The sequence below is a fragment of the Cryptomeria japonica genome, chromosome 2 (assembly GCF_030272615.1).
Source record: "Cryptomeria japonica chromosome 2, Sugi_1.0, whole genome shotgun sequence".
In the NCBI taxonomy this organism is placed as follows: domain Eukaryota; kingdom Viridiplantae; phylum Streptophyta; class Pinopsida; order Cupressales; family Cupressaceae; genus Cryptomeria; species Cryptomeria japonica.
This window is the reverse complement of record NC_081406.1, coordinates 606471795-606491185: the sequence shown is the minus strand read 5'-3', so window position 1 is coordinate 606491185 and position 19391 is coordinate 606471795. Positions and strand designations below refer to the sequence as shown.

Sequence of the window (19391 nt, the reverse complement as noted above, 5' to 3'; positions counted from 1 at the left end):
ATCACTGTCCTGCAAAACAGATTGTAAGAATACAACAAATATATATATATAACTAATCTAATTTGCAATTAAACTTCAATTACTTAATTAACACTAATCTCAATTCTTATTTAATAAAAGGATACGAGTGTAGTACTGGGACATGTCCTTAGGCGGCTGTGAAGCTCGCCTTCTTGGAACCCATCTTGGTTCCAAGCCATACCAGGAAATCGAAGGTTAATTCGATTCCTGTCTTGGATGTAATTTCTTACACCCAAGCCATACCAAGGAAGACCATCATATATGATCAATTCCTTGCCTTGGATGATGCATCTCATCATCCAAGTCTACCAGAGAGGACCGGCCAGATCCGTCTCCTCTTGGATAAACTTTGTCAACCAAGCCATAACATATATGCATATAGATATTTAGTATATAATGCCTACCAAGGATTATCATAATCCCTGAATTAGACTATGGGGATTTCCTCCCAATAGCCTCCATCATATAATCACATTATTGTCATTCATTGATATCCAACATTTCATAACAATTCATATTATCAATATCATTTAAATTATAATCTTGTGACATACAACATTATGATATAATTATGTAACATACAACATTGTAATAATTATGACATAATTCTGTAACATACACATTATAATAATCATGACATAATTTTGTAACATACACATTATAATAATAATGACATAACTACCAAAAACTACAAGTATTTTTATGTGTGTGTGTGTGGCACACACATCCACACACATATACGTACCTGTGGCATCTTTGTGGTCTTCTTGACTTTTCTCTTGCCTCTGCTGATGCAGCTGCAGTTCCTATCTCCTTCCTATTCTCCCTGCTCCCTAGATATATTAATCATTTCTAATAATTTGTTCCTTGTATTAACTTAATTTAATATATTAATATTATTTAATAATTTATTTCCTCTTTAAGTCTATTAACAATATTTAATATATTACATCATTTTAATAGTTGACTTTATCATTATTGGTGTATTTATAAGGCTTACATCAGGTGGTACAGTAGGGTTATCACACGAAATGTAATGTCCCCTACTAGGTCTAGCCTTATTTTCCCCATAATTTAATCCATCTCAACATACTTATCACTTAAACTAAATAGATTAGGAGACAAACTATCTTAAATATCGCATTTTACAACTTCTTAGATACTGACGGTCATAACATTGAAACATAATCTTCTTTCTAATATTGAATTAATAATTCAATTTGGTTTATAATCTTATATTTACTTGTTCATTCAAATTACCATTTGTATTTATTTTCAGATAATATTATAATATACATTTGACTACAAAGCAGTTCTTATAAAGTATTATAATAATTATAATCATTATATTATATTATTTTCTATTATTATATTATTATTGTTTTTTCTGATTATACCATATCGTTATTGGGTTGGTCGTCCCATATATATATATTCTCTACAATATAAATTATTAGCACTGCTAATTGCTATATCTCTAATTATTAGTTATCTAGTAGCTGCAACAACAGACAGACCTGACATGCATCAAATCCGGTCTGCCACTGTGAATGTGACCAAGTATGACTGCCTTATGTATTATAGTGTATAACTTACTTTACTGTTAATTAATATATAACATTTCCAATGGTTTAATTCAGATTTTATATTCACTCTATCAGTAATTAACCAGATTATACCTTACGTCTTACTTGTGGATTATTTGTTATTATTATAGCAATGTCATAATATTGCTCTAATATGACACTGTCAGTTTTGGATTGTGGTTCATATCACAGTTAATTTACATATGTGCTGATGTATTGAAGTAATGCTGAATATTATAATGCAGATTATTCACTGACACGGTAACAAATAATTAATACGTAATTTGTGATGAGGTTGTAGTGTTATTAATACCAATTTATACAATAATGATCATGAACCTTCTGAGGCATTAGGCACTTACCTGGAGCGAATTCCTTCTTTTTTTAATTCCCCCCCAATGCCACTGCAGACGATGCCCTTTTAATATCATATTCGAAGAATAGAAGGATGACAACTCTTCATTGCATCCGGAATATAAAACTCTTCACCGCATCTCCTTGGATAACTAATCGATGATTAGTTAGCAGCCTATTATACTATCCTTTTGGCGGCGATAATGGTATTTGTTGGGTTAGTTTGATACAATGATGAATGGTAGTTTAGTTGTTTGCTGAATCCCCCATTACTTAGTCACCACGGTAGCCAATAATCATTATATATTGGCGCACCTTAGAATCCTCACACCAAAATTGTCATACAAACTATATCGTCGATACCCTTCAATGTTTTATTTGCTATTAACAATACTCATTAAGCGTATTTGCCAATGATAATCATCTGGCTTGTAATTGGTCTGAGAATATCGATGTCCCATGTTAATTCTTTTTTAGAGTCTTCCAAATAAATATTTTTCTATAGCCAAAGACTATCTACTTCAATATACTTCTCTCACGATAGTTCCCATAACAAAAGTTATAATTCTCTATATGAATAAGACGATTTCCTCTATGAGGTCTTCGTCCTTTAGTCTTATTGATATAATATATAAATTATGTTTATAGTTTATAATATATAATTATATTTATAATATAAGATTAATTATTTTGATTTGAATATTTCAAGAATATTATTAGTAATAAATATTAATATTTCATAAATAAATAAATTTCAAATAGTCGTTGGGTGATAATTATTATTTCGCTCCAAAGTGGATGCACATGAAGTTCGCTCCAAAGTGGATGCACATGAAGTTTGCTCCAAGGTTCACGCACATGAAGTTCGCTCCTGAGGTCATGCACTTGAAGTTCGCTCCAAATCACATGCACTTGGAAGTGAATTTCAAATCAAAACTAAACTTGCTCTGAGTAACTTTTCTTTGCTTCATCAACTCAAACTTTAGGTCTTTCAAACATTCATTCATGAAAACCTATCAAACTCACCTCATGGAAGGCCTAAAAAGGAATTTCGCTCCTATCAAAGAGCACTTGAAGTAGCCTTCAATTTAAGTCTTTCTCATATTTTATTTATTTTGACAATATTAAATCATGCTCATTCAAAGGTCTTGAGGTAAATTCGCTCCAAGGGAAGAGCACAGGAAGACGTATGAATAAGCAAAGGAAGACGTATTCACTCTTGAGAGGAAGCAAATGAAATCTTCATGTACTTAGTCAAATTTGGCCCTTTCAACCTGCAACTGACCTTCCTTACCCACTATGCTCAAATTGACATCACTTGCCCTCTCCTTTATAGCATTTCGCTACTGTAGACCTTGACCAATCGAGCTGACAACCACTTACTCATCTCATAACTCTTCATTTCACACCTCACACAAGGCTATCCACCTAACTCCTGGCTTCTTGACCATCTATACCTCTTCAATGCAAAGGCTAATAGCTAAGGATTCTAACATTACCTTGGAAAGCAAAAAAAAGTGGGGGTCCCCATTTGCAATTGGGCAATGTGTGAATACCTCACAACATGACCAATGAGGAATAAACAACTATTAAATCCATCTTTCTTCTAGAAGTAGGCATCCCTTATCCTTTTCTTTAGCAGCAAATTCAATGAACCTAGTCACTATTGGGTCAAGTTCTTCCACTCGGACACTCAACAAAATGTCGATCTTGTACTCCATCGAGTTCATCTCATCTTCACATGTGGCAAAAGTGCTTATCCAATCCAATGAAGCAACAATCTGTGAAAAATCGCGATTATACCCAATTAATCCTGAATCCTAGAGCTAGCCGATTTATTCCCCGAAAAAATCCCGATTCATGAAAAAATCGTTGACCAAGTGTTGACCCAATTTTCAAAGATTTTTTGCATTTAAATCACGTTAAAATAATGTTAAAAACCCAAAAAATGGCAAAAAAGTGAAAACAATCATTGTAAAAACGTGCAAAACCCTAGAAAATGCATGAAATTACTGAATTGCTTAGAAATAGGGTTGGTTTGAGACAAAATCAGAGTCAATGTGGAATCAACGTTGAAAAAGTTTATTATTTTGTCCATTTTCAGGGGGTTCATCATTCCCCACACTTGTTCAAACCCATGAGCTCAACAACCCAACAAAGGTAGAAATCCCACAAGCTCAATGGCCTAGCAGGGGTTTGAACCTTGGTGTCTAACTCATCAATGGAGTTTTTCTACCACAACACTAAACGTTCAAACACATATTTCATATATGTAGATATAGATATATGATTTTTAATTTATAATTGATATAGTTAATTTTTGCTCAAACAAAGACATACAATTCATTATGCGAGCAATATATCTAAAGTGCTCCACGAAATAAATCTGAAAGACAACAAACAAGCTTACATAGTTGTAATAAAAGAGCCTCCAACACACAATCATTAAAATTTGTCTCTACCTAAAATAGTAGTTGCAAGCTAGGTATTGCCAAAACCAATGGCTCGCTAATCTTTTACTTCAGCTAAACAAATGCCTTTTGTTGAATTCTACCACATATAAAAGACTTACCAATTGCCATTAGGGAATATAAAGCATTGCAACTATGGAATATGATTTGATAAGCTTTCTCAAATATTGAACTACCCCTAGAAAACTCCTTGCCTCAATCACAATGAAAGTCTTGTCCTAACGATTGTTGGATCTCTGTCTGATAAATTTTGATCTCAGATACTTCATAGACTTAGCTAATCTTTGATTTCAGACTTAGACAACTATTTAGTGTATTTGGTGACTGCCCTTTTAAAAAGTTAAATGAATATTTGCCTATGTAATCAGCAATATGATTATAAACAACAAAAATCTATTTTCTACAATTCATGGGTTAAACTCCTTTTCTCAATCACAATGAAAGTCTTGGATCACTTCAAAATGGCTTCCACTTTTACTAAATTCCTAGCAGTAGTTGGATCTATGTCTGATAAATTTTGATCTCAGCTACTTCATAGACTTAGCTAATACCCCTAGAAAACTCTTTGCCTCAATCAGAATGAAAGTCTTGGATCACTTCAAAATGGCTTCCACTTTTACTAAATTCCTAACAATAGTTGGATCTCAATCTGATAAATTTTGATCTTAGCTACTTCATAGACTTAGCTAATCTTTGGTCTCGGACTTAGACAACTATTTGGTGTATTTGGTGACTGCCCTTTTTAAAAAGTTAAATGAATATTTGCCTATGTAATCAGCAACATGAATATAAACAACAAAATCTATTTTCTACAATTCATGGGTTAAACTCTATTTTATTTACTCGCTATATCTCTATCCTATGGAAATACCCTTAAGTTTTTAAAAAAAAGTAGTTTGTGTCTAATTTTCTACAAATTTTTACAATTTTTAAAATCCAATTTCTTACCCATTTTTTTAAAAAATCTTGTTCTTTTGGTTTGCCGATTTTTTCCCCAAATGATTTTTGTTACTATGATAAAAAGCATTGTAATTGTGGAATATGATTTGATAAGCTTTCTAAAATATTGAATTAACCCTACAAAACTCCTTGCCTCAATCACAATGAAATTCTTGGATCACTTCAAAATGACTTTTACTTTTACTATTTGCCTGTTAACTTTTGATATCAATTGCTTCATAGACTTAGTTAATACTTAGACAACTATTTGGTGTATTTGGTGACTGCCCTCTTAAAAAGTTAACTGATTATTTGCCTATGTAATCAGTAATATGAATATAAACAACAAAAAAATATTTTCTACAATTCACAGATTAAACTCTATTTTATTTGCTTGGTATATCTCTATGCTATGGAAATGCCCTGAAATTATTTTTAAAAATAGTTTCTCTTTTTCTACAATTTTTAATGTTTTTTTTAAATCCAATTTTTTCCCAATTTTTTACCCATTTTTTCAAAAAATCGGCAGTGTTCCACAGGCATTGGGGACGGGGGGACGCGGGGACCAAGGGCCTAAATTTGGGGACGGCGGGGAAACGGCGGCGGGGGGGGTGGCGGGGTGGTGGTGCTCATATACTTATACATATACATATAGTACTTGAAAAACTAGTTTTGAAAATATGTATAACAGTATAAAAGTATAAGAATTAGATTTCAAATGAAACTATAGGAAATACCAAGATTACTTAGATTAGTAGTACTAATTGCTAAATGCTAAATAAAATTTGACAAATGAAATTGTCAAATTGGAGATTTCTCATTTCTATCATATGAATATCGAAAAAGGAAAACAAAAATACAAATATCTGATGCCATTGCTTTGATGTCACATGTTTTTTAAAAACTGTTTTTTTTGGTTTGCTTTGATGTGGGAACGCAGGAGACGCCTGGGCGTCTCCCCGTCCCTCGAGAGACGTCTGGGCATCTCTTGAGAGACGGGGAGACGCCCAGACGTCTCTCAGGAGACGTCTCCACATCTTCCTAGGAGACACGAAGACGTCTCCGCGTCCCGGCGGGGCGGAGGCGATGGTGGCGGGACAGCGGGGGACGTCGTGTCCCCGTCCCCCCGTCCCCGAGACATTTCTGACGGGGGGACGTGCCCAAAAAGGGGGGGGACGCGTCCCGGTGCAACACTGAAAATCGGTTACTTTTGGTTTACCGATTTTTTCCCTAAACGATTTTTGCTACTACGATCCAATCCATTTCCAATTTTCGAAAACCATCCTCAATGGACAAAAATGAGGATGCCTTGCTAAAATGTTGCTTTTGGATTGGATTCATGGAAGTGAAGAAGTTGCTCTGAACTTTGGCCTTCAGGTTCTCTACATCCATGTCCTTGTCTCAAACTATTTCCTGCTCAAGCACATCAGAGATTGTGACGAAGACCATGTCTTGGACTGCTTTGATTGTTTCTTCTATTTTGGCACCACCAATCTTCATCTTCTCCAAGACTTCTCCTCTAGCCACCAAGGCATGATACCATGTGCAAAAATCATATAATTCCTAGACTTCCGTCTCCTTTGTAACAGGACCTAAGTCCACAGTCATTAGCTTGTAATCTTCAGGAGTGATGTCGTCTTTTGTTTTGTCAACTTTTGAAATGCCCACCTGTACTGAACGAGATCTTGTGCCATCTTTATGGATTAAGGAATATTTCTTTGCCTTCTTCTTTTCTTGAAGTCTTCGAGGTCCACATGGCCAAGGTTGGTATCTTCAACCTTCTTCCAAATTGTCAGAATCTTGGACTCCACTTGCAGTCCTTTGTTATTGAACTTCATCTGCACCTTTCTGGAAATCCCTTCTTGAGTTGACATTTACCACCTGAAAAACATGAAAATTTTGAAGTTAAAAAAAATAGGAGCTTTGATGTTCGTTTCCAACTTGGAGTGCAAATTTTGATGGAATTTCAAAGGATAATTCTGATTTAACTTATGAAATTCAAGAAATCAGACTTAGTGAAATTTTGGAAATTGCAAAATTAAGTCTGATTATGAAATTGTAACCAAAAATCAGACTTAGTGAAATTTTGGAAATTAAAATTAAGTCTGATTATGAAATTTTCTTGCTTCCAAATCTGCATAAAATGCAAAAAAGGAACATGATCTTGGGTAAAATTCGAAGAATGTAAAATGAAATTTCTCGTGAAAATCTGGAAAATTAGAAATTCTGACTGAAAGTTGTCTTGAAGTTGGTAAGAAATTGGAATTTTGAATGAAAATATGCCTTCAATCCTTAGTAAACCTTGAGAATTTCAATGAAATTACTTAAATTGCTTTAAGGAATCGCCTTCAACTTTGTCTCCGAGTGTAGAAATTGGCCTAGAGTTCTTCTAGAAGTTGTCTTGTACCTACAATTTACTTCGAAATTTGCCTTGAAGTTTAGAAAAAAAAATTGTTTCCTAAGCTTCAACTTTCAACGTTGAGAAGTGATTTGTGAGAAAATAAAACACCAATGCTCATGCTAATAAAGAAGGCGGTTTAAATTTTTTGTGTTTTTGGAAATGAATCTAGTCTTGATTTGAACACCAAGTCGAACCTTCTCTTGCTTGCAAACTTCATGTCTTGATTTGAATTTTCGCATTCACTTAGCCAAAATTTTCCTCATCCTCACCTTGGGCGGACTTGCTACTTGAACAAGGAATTTCCATGTTGCTAGGGCAGACATCACTTGGAAACAAGAATTTTCCATGCCTTGGAGGGCGGAGTTTGTTTGGAAACAAGAATTTTCCAAATGCTCAAGGCGGACTTCACTTGTAAACAAGAATTTTCCATGGAATTTTTCCATGGTTGAAGCAGACTTTGCTTGGAAACAGGAATTTCCAAGGAAGTTTTCCATAGTTGGAGTGGACTTTCCATGGAACTAAGGATTCTTGGTCGAAACTCCATACTTAGCCATTTTCTTCTTGTGATCTTCCGTTAAAATTCCTAACAATGAACTCTCCTGGCTTGACACTTCTTTTGACTCAGTAACTACCTGTGATCCCAGGAAAAGCAAAAAAAGCAATTTTCTATTTTTAGAAAGTGAGTTCTCGAATTGGCCCCAAAATGCCAAAAATTGAACATTTTGCAAAAGCAAAAAGCAATAAAAACAATTTTCCTAAACATTAGGAAGTCAAAATTGATCCCAGAAAATTGTGTTTTTACTCCTTCAACCTATTTGAGCACATCTGAAGCATCAAAACGTTCTTCGGATCATTCTTTCTCCTTATTGATTTCTTGACTCCTCTGAATTTCTTCATTCATTTGAGAAGGCAAGAGACCCGAGACAAAACCCAAGATGCCAAAACACTACCCTAAAAAGTAAAAACAAGGCGGTCCCCATTTGCAATAGGGCGATGTCTGAAAACGTCACAACAAGTCCAAATCAAGAACAATTCGTATTATGAAAACGATAACACAAAGAATGATTACCAAGATATTCAATAATAAACTAAGGAGTGAAAGCCTCCTTAAATAATAGATACAAAAGATTTATCCATAAAGGATAATATTGACAACTAATAAAGCAAAGAATAAGAACTTAACTAAAAGAATGAAAGAATATTCCTAAAGTCTATCCTAAAGACTTATTTGACTATTATAAACTAAATATTACAATATTACTTTAATACTCTCACTTAATGCTCAATCTACTAACTACAGCAAGTTTATCCCATTTTTTTACAAATTTGTCAAGACTCAAGGAATTGGTAAGAATATTTGCAATTTGATCCTCAATTAGAGAATGTTGCAACATCATCGATGCATCTACTACAAGTTTCTTGATTAATTGACAATGAAGCTCCACAAGTTTGGTATGGTTGTGGAAGACTAGATTCTTGACAAGCTTTAGCACCCCTTGAATGTCACAAAACAAGGGTGAAGACCTTGCTTGAGACATTTTCATGTCCAAAAGGATCCTTCGAAGCCATACTACCTCATATGCTTCTTTTACTCTTCCCTGATATTTCGCTCATGTCGAAGGAAGGGTTACTGCATGTTGCTTCTTGTTGGTCCATGTAACTACACCCTTTCCATGATGAAAATATGTCCAGATCTGCATTACCTGTCATCAACAAAACCTACCCAATTTGAATCTATGAACCCAACTAACTTAGGATCTTTGCATCCATTTTACAAAATGCCAAAGTCAAGTGTCCCTTTCACATATCTCAACACCCACTTCGTTGTAATCTAATGTTTTGCCTTTGGTGCTGTTATGAATCAAGATATGTAACTCGTAGCATAGCTCAAACCAGGTCTAGTGGCAGTAAGATAGACAAGGCTGCCCATCAATTGCCTAAATGTTGACTCGTTTATTCCCTTATGAGTATGTTTTGAATGCTCACTTATATTCTCCATATGTGTAGAAAAGATTTCACAATCCATCATTTTGAACTTGTCAAGCAAACTCACATATTTAGATTGTGAAATAAAATATTACCACCTATTTGCCAAACTTCTACACCTAGGCAGTAATGTAGTAGACCTAAGTCAGTCATGTCAAAAGCCTTACTAAAATTACTTTTGATTTGTATTATAATATGTACTTAAAAATTAGTTATGAAATAATGTAGAAGAAATTAGAATTTATCTTTTATGTAAAGCTCAACTATAAACATGATGAATCAATTGGGCCAACAATAAATTGGGAATTCCAAATATCAATACATAATTATATTTGATATTGTGGTTACATTCAAGTACAATGTGGCAATGTGGTAATGCCTCAATGATCTAATCACCATTTCCAAGCATTGTGGCAAATCCATTACTAGAACTTTTGAACCTATCTAGTTGAAGCTTGTCCAAATGAAAATCAACCAGCCTTGCTTGTGTAGCATGATCTTCATCGATCTGTGTTGGCTCCTTTGAGTCTAAATCCGACCACATTGTTGGACTCTCCTTGTACACAAGCATCTTGTAGTTCATGAGACACAAAGAACTATGGGCAGCCACAAGCTTTTTGCTTCTAGAGCTAAGCATATTACTCTTGAGAAATAGGATCAACTGCAACACATTATCAAGTCCAACCTTTTCAATAGCTGCCTTAAGGATATGAAACTAAAATTCCACATCCTTGCAATGCTTCAAACAATCAATAGCCCCAAGAAAGTAAAGGCCCTCTACATATGTCACTGTGATATTGATAAGTTATGATTCTTAATGTCTATCCACCATCCCTGATAATGTTATTTGAGACCCATGTGGCCTACATTTTCTCCATAAGAGTGTTTACCTTGGAATAATTCTTATCCAAGATAGTGGTCCTCAATTTCTTCTCCTTTAGTGGCACGTATGAAGGCCCTACATTTACCACCTTAGTCATGGCCTCCTTAAAATGAGGGAGAACTGCATAAAATGGAATGCCAAAAAGTTTCCAATGGCATCATTTGCTTCACCTTTAATCCATACATTGAACAACTATGTTATAGGGTTGGAAGTTTGAGATGTGAGCCCACCCCAATAAACCTGTTTAATAGAAAAATAATTTGCAAGATAGTTTAGTTGCCAATTTCTAGAAAATGTATTCTCAGAATTTGTGGAAACAAGATAACAGTCATTTCATATAAAAGATAAACTTGGGATACAATACATGTAGAAACTACCGACTTAGAAATGGTTTACAGAAATTAGGAAAGCACTCATTGTTTATTTTGACTATATTTGTTGATTGTGTTTAGTTAAAATTTGTTTAGGGCTTCTATAATTATACATGAGAAAAAATTAATATATGGTCTATGCTAAAGTGAAGAAATGACTGGTGGACCTTGAAACAATACCCTCATATCATCCCCCTTGTTTAAAGGTCAAGAGCCTCCCTTAAGGGAAGAGTCAATTCTGTAGGGACTGGACTGTGGTTAGCTATTTTGCTCAGCGAGAATCAGATTATTCATTATTAAAGACAAGGTATGAGCAGAACTTATCAGTGTAGATGTTACAATCATTCAAATCAAGTGTTGAAATCTATGAACAACAATTTGTATAACATTTGTGGACAGGCAAATGCTGTTACAAATCATACAATTAAGTGACAAATTGATATATGTTGCCAGGAGCATCCACAAGAATTGCACATGGAGTATTTAACTGAAAATAAAGTTTCCACAAAGCTACAGATTTGAACATTCTGCTTCTTTTTGAAACAGACAACTCGGAAGTAAAGGAATCAAGATTATGCATTCATTCACTTGACTGTCCTAAGAAGCCTGTCTATATTGTATGGATCAACTTCACATAAATTGCACTGAATAAATCATCAGTAGCCATTTTTTCCAATTATGATGGTTGAAGCAAAAACAAACATAACAGCATTATGATTGGAGTAAACATACCTCCTGGGGAAGCTCATGTGCAAGCAAAAACAAAGTTCGGGACCAACCCCCAACTGACCCATGGAGTAAGAATGCACTTCCTAGTGCCATTCCATCTGTAAAATTATGCTGCATCCAGCATAAAGCACATCATGTTTTACTCTCCTGAAGAAAACTTCCCATGCTGTAACCAACAAATACAATTTACAATTTTCCATGCATAATGTAACAACTAAATCAAAACCCAGACAAATTGCAATTTTTCTCAAGTAATTTAACATATGTAGGAGTCTTAAAATCATATTTTGTGACACAAAATGATCACTAGACTGGAGGAAACGGATAAATGAAACACATACTGCATTTTAGAATATAATAACTTACCACTCCATCTGAAAATAGATTCAAGTAACCAACAACCAGATTTGATGTTGAATCGGGAGTTGACTTCACTTCTGAGGTTTCAACAATCTCACTAGAAGCATCTAAAGAATTTGGTAGTTCCTTCTCAGGCACACTGGCTCCATTGGATTTATTTCGCTGTACATAGTGCAGAAATATATAACTGATTAAAGAGAAACTAATTAATTTAAAAACATTTTTTCTGCGTTTACTTTATATCATATTTTAGTTTCATAAAAAAGCCAGCCCAATAGAATATCAACTAAAGCAGAGAATTCCAAGAATGTTGAATAAAAAGCAGGAGCTGACCAAATTGCTCAAGGAAAAAAATGAACTGCAGACTTTACCAAAGTACTAAAATTGGATATGTCAAGAAAATAACTTTCTATGCTTCAGTTTTTTAAATATGATTTTGATTCAAGTTTTGTATAAACATCATTTTATCCTGTATGAGAATCATAAAATGCAGTCCAGTCTTTCAGTTTTAGTATTTTTCTAATTGCAAGCTAGGACAAGCAAACGATTTAGAAGTCCACTTGAATTGCTCAAGGAATGGGTATTACAATATTTTCCTTATGAAATACATTCTTTTTCATGAAAAAGAAATTTCACGAACACATTCATTCATTTTCTGTATATAATTGTTATTTCTACAGAACATTTGAGGAATTCACCAAGGTTAAAAATAGACAAGAATGCAAGCTAAGATACGCATTATTTGAGAATCAGGGCCAGTTTGAGTCTTAAAAATTTGATTGTAAATGAATACAAAATATTCAACTAAAAGGAATCCACTTCATCAATTATGAAAAGCAAAATTCAAAAACTAGCTACACTAATAAAGACATAAACACGTTTCTACAGAAATAGCAGTTAAAATCTATTTATACAAAGATCATATTCTCAAATAAGTTGGCTTCTAGAGAAGATAGTTCACTAGATTGCCAAAGAAAAAGGAAAATACTGAATGTGACCAGGAGAGGAAAACAACTCATTTAAACAGCAAGAAAGTCTTAACAGTCTACTAGGCTGTTTCCAGCTTCAACCAAAAGTTGACATATGAAATAGCCAATTCAAGCTATGAGACTCATTTGAAAAATTAAAAGCAATTACAAAGCCAGAAAAAAATCCCAACAACTAAAGCTCAATGCATTTCAATTACCTTCCGCAGAGTTGTGCCCAGTGTGCTATCTTTCTTTTCAGCTGCATCACTAACACAACCATTTTCATCTAATGAATTTTCCTCATTTTCTTTGTCGGATTCACTGCTTTCTGTCTCATCAATTGCTTCGCTTTCATGATCATGATGATCATCATCATCTTTCTTTGAACATGCATTGCTTTTGTGATGGTGATGGTGCCCATGATGAAAACCTTGAAACCCTTGTGATGCCCCTTCAACATACCTTACAATTTTTTCAACAAGGAAAAAGAGAATGATTCCCACTGCAAATGTCAGACATACTTGAATCAGACACTACCAATGGGAATAGCTAATTTAGTAGTAATAAATAACATCTGCACAAAATCTACAGGTATAAGAGATAAGTCAAAACAATGTATACTTTCAATATCAAAATGAGCCAAGGTCAACTAATTGTTTTGAAGAAGCAAGAAATGCATTCCATGAGATTTGTTTTCAATATAACAAACACAAATGAGTTGTTAATCAATGTACAGCTGTAGGCTAAACTTAGAAAATATGTGGCTATGGTAAAGTGATATCACACTAACGGATTAGGCTGTGCTGCAAAAATATGAGAACCTCTGTCTGAGTGTGACAATCCACATCAGTTCATGTAATATAACCATTGCAATTAAACATAAGTTAGATATGCATCCAAAACTATCTAAGCATGCTTTATTCCTTGCTCTACAAATAACTTAAATAAGTGTTAGTTTCTATTATGTTTAAAATTAAGTGTCTGCAAGCACATCGAAAACCAAATATAGAGACAACCTTGGTCCACATTCAAGAGTGTCTATTAAATACCCCTCTTTAACAGTTCTATGCACAAATTTGGTTTTGACCCTACTTGTGCCCTATTTGCATGTAATGTCCCTTCCTTAGGTGGAATAGACTTCAGCAGAGGTTGGCCTATTAGTCGAGATCCCGTAAGTCAACAGTTTGGACAGGGGACTCAATTGGAGGCTTATGGAGCATTGCAGGGGCTTTGTGAGTAGTTTTGAGCAGTTTGGGACAGTTTCCTAGATTTTAGGAGGGTCCCTATTTTTTGGGGGTTCACTAGGAGTTGATCAGGATGCAACAGAGGACCTCCAAGATCATTCTAGGAACTTTGGTGGCAGTTCCTACTTTTTAGGGAGGATCCCTATTTTTTAGGGGGAACTATCAGTTGTCCTGCAGAACTCAAGCATTTTCGGCAATCAGGTGGCTTCAGTCAGATTCTAGATCTGAGTCCAGATGAGCATTTTATGAATTAATTGGGAAATATATAATATTTCCTGAGTTGGATTTAAATAAATAATAATAAAGTGAATTATTCTAATCACTTTATATTATAATAAAGTGGACCTCCTGGCACACTTACCGAGGAGTTATAAGTTACAAGTTGTTTTAAAAAAAAAAGGGACTTGCTTCTCATGATGGGGGGACCCTCAAGAAGTTCGAACTTCTTTGAGGGGTTATGATTTAATTTAAATTAAAGAATAAAGTTTATTAACTAAGGTGAAAACCCTAAAAGCCACGTGTAGGGTTTGAAGGGAATAACAAAGCATTGAGGCAGCCACTTTAAGCATTCAGAATTCATTATTACAGCAGCAAATTGCAGGTTACAGCTCTGGAGCACGTATTGCAGCAGAGATCAGACCTTGGGGAACGAAAACTCCCTTGGGAATTGGAGAATGGGACGAAATCCCAAATCTCTCTTCATCAAATTTTCGTCATAAAGTACTGGAAAGGTTGAATTCAGGCCACTGGGTGGTTATTTTCAGAAATTTACAGCAGCACATGACATAAACAGAAGTTTTCAGCAAATCTGGGCGCATTCTGGGACATTTCCACCAATTTTCCAGCTTTAATGGTAGCAGACATAATTACAGATCAGTAAGAAACTCCATTTTGCAGAGGTATGGGCAGGGTTTCATAAATCTGAATTTCTGGAAATGAATTGGAATTATCAGATTGCAGATCGGGGTTGAAGGACAGCAATTCCATTCCACATTTTTGTCTAAACCCTAGCCATGCCAAATTCCAGCATCCTAGCAGCTGTTCCTACGCGGCGTTACGGTTTGGAGGCCATTGAAGGTGTAGATCAGATTATTCTACAGTCTGAATTTCCAGATCAGACTTCATAATTTTATTGTATGCTGATAAAAGGGTTAGAATTGTATGCTGGAAAATTGGCCCAGAATTCAATTCTTATTAAATTCAATTTTCACAGTTTCAATTCTGGGCCATTAAATTCTTATTTTCAGTCATTTATGGTTAGAAGTTTATTTGTTTACAATTCATTGTAGTAGTGAAAATTTCATTAAGGATTCAAAATTCAGATCAACATTCAAAATTACCAAAAACACAAAAAAATAAATCAAACATAAACCTTCTTTCGCTGGTCAAAGTCATTCTAGGAACAAAATCAGAATTACCAAAAACAGAAAGTTGAATCAGATTTGGGCTAGGGATCTTTCATTGCAAAACCAATAATGTACATTAAAGCTCTAACATTTTCTGCCACCTCATGCATTTAACATGCCTTTTAAAGACAAAAACGAACCTACTTGTTATGCCTAATCATCTGAAAAGATAGTATTGTCATATAATAAATTACTTAGCCAAATGTATGGTCATGTCTACGAGTTATCTAAAAAGTAATAAGCCTATTGAAGGAAATCATAGAGTGTTCTGAAGACTCGCCCAAACTGGAAAGGCAACCCATACGTCATGGCCAGGGTGAAGGAACATACCATTGTGAATGCAAAACCACCCTTCAAGATCTATCGCATTTCTCCATTATTGTAGCTATCTGACTCAAAAAGAAAACGGACTGCAAAAATATTTTTACAGAATGTACAGGGAATCATCACATTCATGAATGGACACAATAAAGCATGAATTATATATATATCTTGTCCTGTATACCTAGCACCGGGTCTTTGAAATTCTCCATCTTCATTCTATGCACCTTGCTAGAAGATTTGATCATCAAACAGTGGTAATATTTGGTAACAGATATAACATATTCATCAGGCCAGAAATACAGATGGTGCATGCATCACCATTAAATATATGGAGAGGAAGTATTTGTTAGTCATTGTGTTCTCAACATATACCAAAAAATAAAGAGCCACCTTGCTTGATGTAGCACCTGAAAAGTTTTGTAATTTGAATATTTGTATTGTGCATGACTTCAGCACCTGTGATTTGCACAACCTTAATACCACACCTACATGGCACCGATAGAAGACAAAGCACACCTGAAATTCTTTGGAATCTACACAAAATACTACAGTGGACCTAAACAATGTTTTCTCTATCTACTGCACAATTGTTTTGCTATCTACTGCACGAAACCAGCAAAACCCAGTACTTTGAAACTGTAGAAGTTGATGATACAACCACAGGAGCCAAGAATCATCTACAAGCAAAACACCTGTCACACAAAAAAGATCAAGCAAGAATAATTTTCTCATTACAACCTAAGATTTCTGTATCGATTGCACACAAGATTACAATTACAATTAATGAATGAATCCTTATAAAAGGATGAATGAAACCCTAGACGCAAAACCCTAATGCTAGATTAAATTAGCTAGCACCAAGTGACACAATCATAATGAATAAGACAACTTAAGCTATTACTAGCCTAATTAAATAAAAGGAAAAAGCACCTAAGTTTAGCTTAACTGAAAAAGTAATTGAAGGACCTAATTAAATAAATAATTAGATAAATGTCCTAATTACTCCAACACCCCCCCTTAAGATTTAGGGATAAACTAAAGAGCTAATATGAATGCACAAATGCAAGCATGAATGGGCCCAAGCAACAAAGGCCTGATTAGGTACCCATGTACAAACCAATGCAACTCTCACAAACGAAGAAAAGGAGAAAAACCTAGTGGGAGAAAACTCCTCTCCAAAAGAGAGGAAAAAAAATGAAAAAGAGTACATGTGACTAAGCATGGACTCCAAATGTCCCCCCAAGTACTAAATTGGTCATATAAGTACAATCAAGATCCCCCCATAGGAGAGAAAGGAAGAGACACCTCCCATAATGAAGAAGCTCCAATGCTGAAGATGAAGGCTCGAGGACGAATGCTGATGAAGATCCAAGAGCGAAAAACCAGGTTCATCCCCTTGAGAAGAAACAAATCAAATGGCGAAGACAAAAGCAACTCCATGAAAGGAGTTGGAAGGAATAGTCTCATGATGTATGCCACGGAAGATTGCTCAACTATCCACATGTCTAAATCATGATGTGCCAAATCAACTGAAGCAATACCAAACAATCTTGAAGATACATGATGAACAACCTTAGAAGGCACTGGAGATGGGATGACAAGAATGCTCAAGCCACCATCAATGAGGAATGGAATATCCTCAATCATGTCCCCAATGTCTGGAGTATGTGATGTATCAAACAATGCTACAATATCTAGCAAGCACTCATCCCACTCTTTTGAAATTGGAAGAAGACTATCAATTTGTTGAACTGAACTAATCTCTGAAGAAGCGAGAAATGGAGGAGGCTCAACACAAGTCTCAGAAACCACAATGGACGATAAAAGCACACATGTTCAAGTGACCAAACCTCTCCTCAAATTTGTGATCCACAATCAATGCATGAGAGGTATGACCAGTCAATGGAACTAAATGCTCAATGGGACCAAAAAGAGAGAATTCATACAATCGTGATGCATGATCAACATTACCAACTACAATGATCTCTCTACTGTGCAGGTCTCGAATAAGAATTGAATCAAGTGTGAACTCTACTTTCTTACCCTACCCACTTTGAGTAATCTGATATATGAAAAGGAGATTGGATGATAGAGAAGGGACATAAATTACAACATTAAATTTGCCATCATCAACCTCAACAGAACCCTTCCCAGTAACACTCATATAAGTGCTATTACCCAACAAGATGTGTGGTAAAGTGCAAGGCTCATATGAAGAGAACATACCCATCGATGAGACTTCCGAATCAAGAAGTCGCCTGCTAGACTGACATGTGGATGCAAAGAGAGAAAGGCCTTTGATCTTGTCTTCACCATACTGCATGGAGGGTGACGCAAAATGTGAAGGTCCTAAAGTGGTAGAAGAAGATGTACTAGATCAAGGTGGTTGAATATTGTGCTTCTAGACACAATGTGTTAGCTCATCAATCTTCCTTGCATAGCACTGATGCTTATCATGTCCTGTCTTAGTGCAATATGCAAACTTTGGCTCATCATCTGAGTGGATGTTCTGGGGCTACTCATGTGACTTGGACTATTGTGTTTCTATTTATTGCCTTTTCCATGTGAAGCCTTATAATCTGTGGTGCCCTAGGATGCAAGTAGAGCCTATGATTCGAAAGATTTCAATCAACCCATCTGAACCAACTTGGTTCGCTCTTAAGTGAGTTGAGAAGCAAACTCATCAAGTGAAGGCATGGTGTGACGAGCTCCAAGTGCATCTTTAGTGGCATAGAAGGTACCAAAAAAAAACAAATAATCAAGACCAAGCTTGGTAAGGATAGAGAGAATCAACTGAGAGGAGTCCTAAATACCACACTGTTGCAACTGTAATCAGAGACTTGAGTTTTGTGAACAAGTCCTAGACGCTATCAAAATTTGTAGGATTCAAGCTAATAAGCTCATTTTGAGATCGAAATCCCCTCAATGCATATTGCTTCCTACACAAAGACTCCAAAGTAGTCTAGATTTGATTGGTTGTGATGCAAGACTTAGCATGTAAGAGAAGATCTGGATATATAGACATGCATAATGTCCCAAATGCCAATCACACCTATTGAACCACTTTCACTTCTCAACACACCTACAGGCTCAAGTTTTGTACCCATGGTCACTTTGTACAACCCCTGTTTCTTTAGATTAATCTTCGTTTGTTTTTTTCCAACTATAATAGTTGAATGGAGTGAGGGGTGTAATATGATTCGGATCCATGATAAATGAATGAAGAGAGTACATTAATGGATTGATACAGCAATATAGATCCTCTCAATGCCAAAAAAGTTCACTTGACTCACAAAAAAATCAATTGATTTGCACGTTTTTCAAGAAAGGGAAACCAAAAGGACAAGA

General features: G+C 35.2%; 1 protein-coding gene across 1 annotated transcript in view; it reads right to left on the bottom strand.

The window, feature by feature from the left end:
* Window positions 1-19391, bottom strand: part of LOC131043861 (IAA-alanine resistance protein 1) — a 129028-nt gene that overhangs the window by 32418 nt on the left and 77219 nt on the right. Inside the window, exons 6-8 of the mRNA XM_057977088.2 lie at window positions 13288-13571; window positions 12108-12263; window positions 11745-11852 (exon numbers count right to left, since the gene is read on the bottom strand). Coding sequence (XP_057833071.2) covers window positions 11745-11852; window positions 12108-12263; window positions 13288-13571 — 548 coding nt within the window. The remainder of the gene's footprint in view (window positions 1-11744; window positions 11853-12107; window positions 12264-13287; window positions 13572-19391) is intronic.